This window comes from Rutidosis leptorrhynchoides, chromosome 2 (genome assembly GCF_046630445.1).
Source record: "Rutidosis leptorrhynchoides isolate AG116_Rl617_1_P2 chromosome 2, CSIRO_AGI_Rlap_v1, whole genome shotgun sequence".
NCBI lineage: Eukaryota > Viridiplantae > Streptophyta > Magnoliopsida > Asterales > Asteraceae > Rutidosis > Rutidosis leptorrhynchoides.
In genome coordinates, this window is record NC_092334.1 from 593,144,941 (window position 1) to 593,156,854 (window position 11,914).

At 32.3% G+C, this 11,914-nt stretch overlaps 1 protein-coding gene across 2 annotated transcripts; it reads left to right on the top strand.

Moving 5' to 3' along the window:
* The first annotated feature begins 5,661 nt into the window (after nucleotides 1–5,661).
* LOC139893350 (uncharacterized) lies at nucleotides 5,662–8,925 on the top strand. 2 transcript variants are annotated; one of them, XM_071876510.1, is made up of 4 exons: nucleotides 5,662–5,964; nucleotides 6,846–7,349; nucleotides 7,765–7,911; nucleotides 8,636–8,925. In XM_071876510.1, exons 1-4 carry the CDS (start codon nucleotides 5,860–5,862, stop codon nucleotides 8,702–8,704), a joined length of 825 nt encoding a protein of 274 aa, XP_071732611.1. In that variant the 5' UTR covers nucleotides 5,662–5,859; the 3' UTR covers nucleotides 8,705–8,925. The 2 variants fall into 2 exon arrangements, with proteins under 2 accessions (XP_071732611.1, XP_071732612.1); XM_071876511.1 differs by lacking the exon at nucleotides 5,662–5,964 and adding an exon at nucleotides 6,054–6,155.
* Nucleotides 8,926–11,914: the final 2,989 nt, after the last annotated feature.

Consider the following 11,914-nt stretch of genomic DNA (forward strand, 5'->3'; position numbering starts at 1 on the left):
TGTTGACGTTTAAAGCATGTTTATTCTCAGGTGAATACTAAGAGCTTCCGCTGTTGTATACTAAAATAAGGACAAGATTTGGAGTCCATGTTTGTATGATATTGTGTAAAAACTGCATTCAAGAAACATATGTCGATGTAATATATTTCTATTGTAAACCATTATATAATGGTCGTGTGTAAACAGTATATTTTAGATTATCATTATTTGATAATCTACGTAATATTTTTAAAACCTTTATTGATAAAATAAAGGTTATGGTTGTTTTAAAAATGAATGCAGTCTTTGAAAAACGTCTCATATAGAGGTCAAAACCTCGCAACGAAATCAATTAATATGGAACGTTTATAATCAATATGAACGGGACATTTCAACTCGTTGATGTGTTCGCATCATCTTTACCAAGTTTTGACCATCATGACACTAGTGTATGGCTAAGATATGTAGCACAACTCATTTAAGGGTTGTAAGAAGGTTGATGAACCAAAGTTACATCGAGATCTTAGATCCGACACATACATGAGTTCTAATAGTAATATTAAGCTATAAACTTGAATGTAAACTAAATAAACAAGATCTTAAGTTGTAGAAATTAGATCTTAGTTAGATCTTGAAGATCCTAGACTAAAAAGTCTAGATCTAGTGTTCTTAAGTTAAACCCTAAGTTATGGAACTTGGATCTTTACTTTAATAAAACCATAAGTTATGAAACTTAGATTTTTATCTTGTAAAATGTATATAAGCTTATAAGCTTTTGTTTTAGACAAAATTGGAAGACCATAAGCTATAGAAACGTAGATCCAACATAAGTGTATGAAGTTATAACTAGAAAGTTTAACTTCCATGTTCTTGAACTTACAAAGTTTAAACTTTAGTTTCAAGAAAAATGAGATCAAGTTTAACTAGTAATACTTGACCAATATTATACAATCATGAATTTAAAACAAAAAAATAAAGTAATCAACTAAAGTTACAAGTAACAAGTTCATGTTTGTTTCATACTTAAGAAGATTCAAGCCAAAACTTGGATCTTAAGAAAATAAACCTTAAGTTTACAAAACATGAACACAAGTAAGATCTTAAAGCTTATGAACTTTAGATCTTTATAATATCCCAAGTGTAGAACCATAAGCTAACAAGCTTAGATCATTGTTCTTGGTTCTTCATCAAAACAAAGGATGGAAGAAGCAAGATCCATGAAGATACAAACTAGAAAGTTTGATCTTTAACAACAAACAACAAACTAGTAAATAACATGATGATGATACTTGGTGATTTTAAAGGAAAAAGAAGAAAGAAAAATAAAGTTTCTTACTTACAATTTAGAGAGAAAGTTGAGAGAAAAGAACGTGTAAGTATGATGTGTGTGTGGAATGGAGTAATACTAGCATATAAGTAACCAAAAAAAAAAAAAAAAAAAAAAATTTGATCTCCCTCCCCCCATAACAAAGGCCGACGGGTTTGGCTCCATAAATGGGGTAGTCAACTTGCTCTTTCAAGTGTGGGAGGATGGTGAATGCTAGGAAGAGGTATAAAGTTAAATGCATGCTTGAAACATTTTTGTCTCCACACTTAACTTAATTAATCTTGTTTAAGCTTAATGTATCACTAGCATAATGATGGGCTCACAATTAGTCCATTAAGAAATGTAGGGTGGGCTTTGATAGTCCAAGTCCAATAATATAAGCCCAAGTATAAGTAAACAATAAATTAGTAACAAGTCCATGTAATTAACTACTTACATTAGTTAATTAGAAATAATTAATAATAATTAATTATGAACGTAAATAATATTCGAAATATTATTCATGAAAAGCACGTGTCGAAAAGACGAGTCGGGACATTGAAATGTCAAATACGGTAACAAGTAAAATGTATAAGAATACATTTAGTACAACGCAAGTATTAATAATAAATATTAATAATATAGTTGAAAAATTCATGGTCGTTACAAAGGTGGCTTCAAGCATGTCTGAGTATGCCATGGAGTTCTAATTTTCTTCTAGGTTGGGGAAGTCCATTGATGGCGGAACTACTCAAAGGCAAAGGAGGGCTATGGCCCTCCCAATTCTTGGATTTGATAGTGCAATAGATGTACGTAGTAGTATTTAAGACTAAAAAATTAATTTATATATTGGTGGCCCTCCTAATAAAACAACCATACAGTCTGATTAGTTTTTTCCCATATTATATTGTATCGTAGTATAGTATGTAATAGGTAAACATCACCTATTTTGTTTCCCTGCACAACAATTGCCAATGATAAATTCATATGCATTTGATATTTTATGTCTGTACATACAAATTATTGCACACGATATTTACCATTAAAATTCATATTATTTGTTTAACTTAAGTTTTTTGTGATTAAGATGCTTCATATATAAAATACTACTTGTTTTATCATAACGTTGTTCGGTTAGATTTGATTTATGTATGAACGGGTATTCATAATATTTTTCGCCCTCCCAATAAAAAGTTTCAATTTCCGCCACTGGTCCATTCGGTTGGCTCAGGTAGAGGGGAAGCTCATCAAACTAGTCTCGAAGAATAAGAAGGTTAGCTCGGCTGAGGCGAAGCTCGGTTTGTTCATGGATGATGTCGGTGACGGGGTCGGTCTTTTCGAATAGTCGTCTAGGCTTTTGTTTTGTTCTCTCAGCTTCTATTTATTCTTTGTTATTAGTTGTAGGTTCATTGTTTTCTTTTTGTTGGGTTATTTTTTTTTCTTTTTTGAGGTTCCTTAGTTTTTTCTTTGATTTCCGCTTGTCTAGTGTGTTTTGTATTGATGGTTGTGTTTTCGGTTCTTCATTCTTTAATGAAAGTTTCTCTTATATTTTATACATGCTTTATTTTTTTAAGAAAACAATTTACATCATTTTATTTGTATAGCAATTTCCTCTAATTTGCTATTATTGTTTACAATTTGACGTGACAAAATGTTAAATTTTCGTATCATACGTCAAAATATAGATTTGATCAATTTTAGACATAATTGCTGATGTGGTCCATTGTGGTTTGTACCAATATGTTAATTTAACGCCCGTCAATCATAGGTACTATTTCAGCAACTTTTGCATACCACGACGACTATCTTCGTAAAAAAAACATAGTGACTAAATCAACATTTTGGCGACTTGACTGTCGCTTAGAGCCTAAATTGAACTTTATGCACGTTTAAGACTTATGGAAATTTGATTCTACCATTTTCACGGTGTCTCACACTATTTTTTTTTTGTTTATTCGTCTTTTTTTTTTAACATACTTATTGTCCGGAGGTCCATTAGAAATCAATTTCTCTATCCATCGAACATTGAGAGAGAGAGAGAGAGAGAGAGGGGGGGGGGGGGAATTTCTCTACTATTTGGGTGTTTCACTCTGGATGGAGAAATGATTTCTCTTTATTCTAGGATGGGGTAAAGATAGTCTACATCTTACCTCCCTCATACTCCACTTTTGTGGAATTGAGTTTTGTTGTTGTTGTTTATGACATATAATTTAATGTCATTGATTCAATCTGTTCTATTCGTATTCCGGTCTGGTCGTAACGAGAAATGTAATATACTACTCCGTAATATATTTATTTTACCAGGTTAGAAAAAGGGCTTAATCCAAAAAGTAAGACGATCAATTTAGTAAATTTGGCGATAACAATTTCAAAAAATGTTAAGAGTATAAAGAGTTACGACTGAATCATAAACATAATTTGAAAACAAACAATAAATAAAAGATAAAATTACACGGATAGTTCTCGAGGTTTGCTAAAGATTGCACGGATAGTTTAAACTTGAATTTTTCAACTTAATAGTTTAGAAGTTTACACGTTTTGCGTAGATAGTCCAAATTTCTAACGCCCGTTATTTTTTATGTTAAGTCATGATATGTGTTTGGCACGTGAGGGTAAAATGGTCATTTTCCATCTCTATCCTCTTTTCTCTTTGATCTTAATTTTCATCCACATCTATTTACCATTTATAGTTATTGCTTTCATAGTTCTAATAAAACCCCTCCACAAGATACACAATTGACAAAATAAACAAATAAATAATCAAACTTTTCAACTAGAAAACCAAACTTTTGTACCATTATACTAGACAAATAAATAATCACGTCGATTTGGCTAGCGAATTGCAAGAGAAAATCAAACTTCGCAGGAAAACGAATTGCAAAATCAAAAATCAAACAAACCCAACTTAACTTTTCAGATCTTAAATCCAACAACATTTAAAATTCCCGACACTTCCGTTAATTTAGGGCTTTACCGTAGGTGAATGAAGTAAGCGTTTGTATAAATAAATAAAAAGATTTGACATGGTGGTTTGATTTAGGGCTTTATCGTCAATTTAGGGTTTTATCATGGTGGTTGTTAGATAATCACTAGAGCTGAATAAACTGAAAATATGTTGAAGTAAGAGTTGTGTAAAATAATTGTTTCGAATTTGTGAAAGTATAAAAAGACAAGATGAAAAAGAGGAAGATAGTAAAAAGAATGTATGGGTTGAAGATAAGTTAGATCTGGAAAAAAGGGAGGAGAAGACCCGCATGTGCTTGTCACATGTCATGATTTAACACAAAATTTAATGGATTTGATGAAATTGGACTATCCAGCAAAACGTGCAAATTTCAAGATTATTCAGTTGAAAAAATTAAGTTTGAACTATCAGTGTAAAACTATAAGGACTTTCCGTGTAATATTTTCTAAATAAAACGAATAGAATATCTCAATAAATTAAATAAAGAGAAATTTACTAAAATGAGCATTTTTTCAACCTCTCTAAAAAATAAGCATCGTCATAGTGCTTTTTCAACAATAGACAACATTGGCGGATTAGGCGAAAGTCCTTGTAACCAATCGAAACACACCACGTGTTCAAGAAACTTTCCCATCTCATTTGTTTTCAATATTCAAATATTTCGCCTAACCTAACTGAGTAGGCGAAATGTTTATTTTTAGGCGAAATGTTTTTTAGACGTTCTAAAGCATTATCAACCTTTCACCACGTGTTCACGAACGTTTAAATCATTTCGCCTAAATAAGTAAGGTTAGGTAAAATTTTTGAAATATTGAAATATATAGGAGGCAAAAGTTTCTTGAACGCGTGGTGCGTTTCGATTGGTTACACGGACTTTCGCCTAATCCGTCTAGACATTAAGCGAAATGTTTGTCTATTCTTGAAAAATCTCTCTTACAATGATTATTTTTGAGCGAGAGGTAGAAAAATGCTTATTTACGTAAATTTTTCATAAATACATGTTACTCCGCTACAAGTCATTTAAATAAATTAATTTGTTAAAAATAAAATTTAACTAGTAAATAATCTGAGCTGTAAAACGAAAAATCTGAGCTGTTAAATACCGCGGACATCTTTTTTGTTACCCCGTAATAAGTTGTGGGCCAAATTATAAGCTACCAAGAAGGTGTCCTTAACGGCACATATTATATATTCGTTTTTAACTTATACGAGTATATCATATCGTACGATTGCAAATAATAAATTTGTAAATAGTTTTAACACGATAATAAGAATCAAGTGCCACATGAGTTCTTTTTGTCACTTTGCAGGACCATTTGTTGATGGTGTCCTTTTTTGGTGTTTAAAATTCCGTATAAATACATGGACAAGTTACCAACAACCCTTCCAATATCTCCAGACTGCATAAATTTTAAACCTTTTCCCCATTTATTTTCCCTTTTTGTTGTCCTTTTATCATTTTCTTGTTCTAGGGTTTTCTTTAATGTGAATAGGACCTTTTTTCCTTCCACTAAAAGCCAGTTGGGTATACTATTTTACTTCAAAGTTTTAAGCTTTCTTCAAGAGAGAATCATAATAAGAAAAGGGTTTTTTTTTTTCAGAGGAAAAAATGTATGCTGAAAGTGGTTTAATGTTTCCTTATTTCCAGAGCTTTTCACCTGATGTTCAACAATTTGATGATTTCTGTTACTCACACAAATCCAATGCTTCTTTGGTAATTTTTCATGTATTTTAGTGATAATTTTGTGATTACTGTATTGATATTTTATGTAGTGGCAAAAAAGATTGATCTTTTTGGTTCAGATTAGCATTTAATTTGTTTGTTATTAGTTTGAATTATGAGGTTTGTAGCTTTTCAGAATCAAGATTTTGGATATCTTGAGTTGAAGTGCTTGAGTGATGAAAGTATGGTCACTTTTTGTGTTATTTTTAGTAATTGTATATCTATATATGTATATCTATTGTTGAATTCTTAGTGTTGTGCTAGTTCTGGAGAAATTAGGTGAAAAGAAGCTTGCTTCTTGCAATTGGTTTTAAATAATTAGCAAAAGTTGTTCTTTATAAAAGCACTACCCACTACACTACTTAATTCCTATTCCTATATATTTTAAAAATAAAACATGGTGAGATTAAGATAGTTATTTATGAAAAATTGAAACTTTTATCTTTTTAGAAAGACCCTGAAGTTTAATTGTGAGATTTGAGCTCTAAAGGAAGTCTTTAAATCGAAATTTCGTGTAGTTTTTAACAAAAAGTGGACAACTTTAGAGCTTTTAAATCATCTGGCTTTTATCTATTTACATATAAAATATATATTAAGAGATATTGGTGTTCTTTCCCATTGTTTGTTCTTGAACTGATAATAAACTTCAATTCGATTTGGAAAAAAGACTAGTAGGACTAAAATATAAACTGCTGCTCCCGTTTATTAATCCATATGTTATCTTTAAATGAATATGAATTCTAATTCTAATTTTGAAAAAAGAAATTTGAACTGAAATAGGTGCAATTAGAAATTTCTCTTTGATCAGTATTCATGTTTTGTTCACACAAATTTCGCTCTGATTAATATATATGCTTTTTCTATTGATACAGGGTAGTGTTGTTCAGAGCTCTAATGTATCGGATTACGATTTCGGGGACGAAGGGGATCTCTTTAAAGCGCCAGAACTGATACTTGACCAACCATTGACCACCCTTGACCCGATGACTACCGCCATGTCAATGATTTCTTGTGGAGAAGACAACATTACATCGCAAGAACTCAATGCTACTGATATCGAATCACTTCAAAATGAGGACTTTTTAAATGATGTTTATCATGAGTATAAAGATATACTGGAAAAACGAGAAGTCGAAACATCACCACTCTCGGAAGTTTTAAATTATAAGATTCCAGTTAAGATCGATGAGAGTGTTACCGTGAAAGAAAATGTGCATCCGCCTGGACAGATTCCGAAAAGCATGAGCTCGGATTGTTTAAGCTCTGTCGAATGGATTCATGGGGCTCAAACTAAACCCGGTTTCTTGAATATTACTGACGTGAATTTCGGAAATGTTAATGGAATGCGAAGGGCGTTCAGTGAAGGAGACATAAAGGTTTTATTTTTGTTCATGTTCATGCATTGTGTTGATCATACAAAGATATTACTATAGCGTTTAATGTCCATTTGATTTTGTTTATGGTGGTGGCAACTTGGGCGGGGCGGGTTGGATGGAGACAGTACTGTTACAAAAGTTAAATTTTTTTTATAGATTTTAATACTTTATAAGGTTGTGTGAATTTAAATAAAGGTTTGGTGACCTAATATTGAACTATCCCCATTTTGGATTTATTTTTTTCAGTCATATGTGATTAACACTAATTTAATGGACCCTTTCATGTGGGAAATACATGGGTTGAAGTTGCCCCTCTTTCGTCATTTATTTAATGTTGAGGCATTTATGTGAGAAAAAATGTCGTTGCGCATCTGAATAATAATATTAATATTAATATATTATTTTGATATGACAGACTCTTGGTCATGGAAATGGAAGCCACCGGAACTCGTCTCTTGGGCAAGCACAACTAATGAGTGAACACACCATTGAAGACCGTTGGCAAAAGCTCTCAAGATACAGGAATAAGAAAACAAAGAGGAATTTTGGTAGAAAAATTAAGGTATTCATTTGCAAAAATAGCTTCTTGATCTCATGATTACTTGACATTTGGGTTGGCACATTGGGCGGGTTGGGTCACGGGTCAAATATAATCACCTTCTAATACATGTTACAAAAGAGACTTCACACAAATTCTTAATTACGGAGTAGCATATTACTCAAAATGATTATTTTATTTATTATGAGTATAAAAGGACATTATGTTTCAACCCTTTCAGCTTCATGCTAATACTAATATAACACAAACCATAGTCAAGGTTGCAAGAAACGCTACGCGGGGACTACTCGGCCGGGTCTTTGGAGGGATTAATGGGGGATAACTCGGATTGGACTTTTGATACATTTAAATAATAAATTTTAAGATTATATGTGGAACCATAGACATAAACATAAACTCTAATATAATAAAATATCGTTCATTTGATCAAAAACTTTTGACTTCTAATTTAAACTCATTAAAATGTCGCTCAATGACTTTGATCGATTTTGGCCTACTAAATTTGACTTTGACCAACAAATTCTATTTTGGCCCAATAGTAGACGTTGACCGATTAATTAAATGGATTTTGGAAATCGGATCCGTCTATTCACATAAACGGGTAATCGGGGTAATTGTGAGTAATCGGGGAGTTTTACAACAGTGGGCATAGTACATCCTAACTTGTGAAATTGGCATATGGCTGCTGCTTGACTTTGACTTTTAATTTTGACTTTGTTTGGTTCAGTATGCATGCAGGAAGGCATTAGCAGACAGTCAACCAAGGATCAGGGGAAGGTTTGCCAAGACAGAGTGAAATCTTAACACTCAAGTAATGTAGAAATACTATAGGGTATGGTGCTGATATGAAAATGAAATAGTAAAGACCTGGTCAATGTAAAAGTCTAAGCCGGTTTGCCAAATAAGTTTTCATTTTTTTACGATATGTTGTTATTAGATTAGATGTAATAATTACTTGTGGTTCTTGTACATCCTAAATGTTTAATCCTTGTTATATACAACTAGTTCTTTAAATTCTACTTCTACTCATGTTACATAATACATACAACCACCATGAATATTTGCATCTCGTTTGCTGGAACTCTCAACCTCTTGGTTAAAGGGTTCTTTCTTATTTTATTCCGTAGGAATTAGGACTTGAACCCGTAATACAAACAACTTATATGTCGATTTATCAAACCTCATCCCTGTGCTTTTCATTATGCCTCACCGTGTTATCCTTCGACTTCCAAAAAGTATTTTGGACGAGCGGTGAAAAAAAATTAGTAGTCTATATTGGACGAACGGTTTACTTTTTATAAGTCTGAGGATCTATGGGATTAATAAGTGAATAACACAAGGATGTAACGGTGGTAAGTGACACTGTCACTTGCTTACTTGGCCACAAAGAAACGCCAAAATTGACCGTAACCGTCCGGCACTTCATGGCGTCACTTCAGCGTTTGAAGCAAAGAAACGAGGCTAGCAACGGTCGTTGCTGCCACGTGGCGAAATGTGGGTGGGTCACAAGGATATAGCCGTTTGCATTTGAAAAAAATATCTGTTTATATATATATATATATATATATATATATATATATATATATATATATATATATATATATATATATATAATGCATTCAAATGAGAACATTCTCATTTATAACTTTTGTGAGAACACTTTTCAACCAATCATTTATTTAATTTTAACTAGTTGTGGAGCCCTCGCTTCGCGCCGGGGGCTCCGTTTTGAATGCGAGTTAAAAAAAAAAAAGTCTTGATCTATTTTATAAAAAAAAAAAAAAAACGACATCTAACATTGAAGGGTTGTTCCTTTTGTGAAAGTTGCGTATTTTATCGTTGAAGAAGAAAAGAGAAAAAAGAGTTAGTTGATTATTTTGTAAAAAAATATTTTTTTCGACATCTTTTGGTAACATTGAAGGGTTGGTTCTTTTACGAAAGTTGCTTATTTTATCGTTGGGGACAAAAAAAAATTGTAAAAAAGAATGTTTTTTGACATCTTTTGGTAGTATTGAAGGGTTGTTCATTTTATGAAAGTTGCCTCTTTTATCGTTGAAGAAGAAAATGGAGGGAAAAAAAGTTAGTTGATTTTTTTGTAAAAAAGTATTTTTTTCGACATCTTTTGGTAACATTGAAGGGTTGGTTCTTTTATGAAAGTTGCTTATTTTATCGTTGGGGACCAAAATAAAAAATAAAAGGTGAAATGACGAAAATACCCTTGGTTACTATTGGTCAATAGTGAAATAGTGTTTTGTCTATTAGTGTGTGTATATATATATGTGTGTATATATATATATATATATATATATATATATATATATATATATATATATATATATATATTGTTATAATTTAGGAGTTTATAACTACCTTTAGTAATGTAGTCTCCAATCAGAAAATAATAGGAAGAAAAAGGGAGAGAGTATATGTATATGAAAATATCTATATTCTCAAGTGCATCTTCTGTAAACTACACTTCATATATTTATAGTACAAAATAGATCACTGTGCAATTAGGTAGAATAGCTGTACCCACAAAATTGACAGACATTATTGACTTTTATAACACTCCCCCTTGGATGACAATTTTTGTTTCATAAAGATCAACTACAAGTTACTGCTTCGTTAAAAACTTGCTAAAGAAAATCCAGTGGAAAAAAAAACTTTAGCTAAGGGAAAAAGAGTGCAGCATAGAGTTGACTCCCCCTCAAGTAGACGTCGCTGAGTTGTTACATCTTTTGAACACGCCGCATACCAATATCGTGAACGTGTTTTCTGAAAGTGGCAGTTGGGAGTGCTTTGGTGAAAATATCGGCATAGTTGTTACTGGATTGAACATGTCTCATTTCAATCTGGTTATCTTTAATGAGATGTTGAATATATGAGAAGAATCTAGGAGGTATGTGTTTTGTTCGGTCACTTTTGATATACCCTTCTTTTATTTGTGCTATGCAAGCTGCATTATCTTCATATATAATTGTTGGACTTTTATTGCGTTCTAGTCCACAAGAATCAGTAATGAGTTGTGTCATGGATCTCAACCAAAAACATTCCCGAGTAGCTTCATGTAATGCAATCACTTCGGCATGATTTGATGATGTTGCAACAAGTGTTTGTTTTTGAGAACGCCATGATATTGCGGTACCTCCATTTAGGAATACATATCCAGTTTGAGATTTAGCTTTATGTGGATCAGATAAATAACCTGCATCTGCATAACCAACCAAATCTTGTTTTGAATCATTAGAATAAAATAATCCTAAATCAGTAGTTCCTCTAAGGTATCGAAATATGTGTTTGATCCCATTCCAGTGTCTTTTGGTAGGAGCTGAGCTGAACCTTGCCATCAAATTAACTGCAAAAGAAATGTCAGGTCTTGTACAATTTGTAAGATACATAAGAGCTCCAATTTGTAACACCCCGTCAAAATCCCTTTGACGGAACGTTAACTCTGGTCCCAGTGCTTGGCTTGACTTCTACGTAACGGCAACAATTTACAGCGGAAGCAATTAAAACCTGAGAACAAAACACGCAAAACGGATCAACAATAATGTTGAGTGAATCTACAGGTTTTAGGTAAACAATACGGTATGTTTAAGATATACATTTCGAAAACGTTTAATAGTGGAAGACCACCAAGGTTCAATGTTAAAAGTTTGTAAACAACTCCGTGTCCCGTTTAAAAAGTTTGTTGACACTATCATGTCAAGCTTCAAATATTTGTAGACAATATCATGACAAGTTTCTATTTCAATTGTTCGTAAACCACGGTTTTAAATAACGTAACATAGTATCTGAAAAACGGTTATCAGAAAAATTGTTTAATTTCCTTGACCACGAGATTTTAACGTTTGCATAATCTGAGCACCTGAATACTAGCAATGACCCGAGTATAGAAGCCACTATACCCGCCTTTACCTCCTAAAATGTTATACACTTGTTCAAATGTATTTAATGTTCAAAGTAAATGCACTACAGTTTTTATAGCGGGTGAGGTTGTCAACCT

Bases quoted from the DNA above. Each gene is read 5' to 3' on its own strand.
- LOC139893350 (XM_071876510.1), top strand. From the start codon at position 5,860: ATGTATGCTGAAAGTGGTTTAATGTTTCCTTATTTCCAGAGCTTTTCA. The intron at 7,350-7,764 runs GTTTTATTTTTG...TTGATATGACAG, and splicing joins TCAGTGAAGGAGACATAAAG to ACTCTTGGTCATGGAAATGG. The intron at 7,912-8,635 runs GTATTCATTTGC...TGTTTGGTTCAG, and splicing joins ATTTTGGTAGAAAAATTAAG to TATGCATGCAGGAAGGCATT.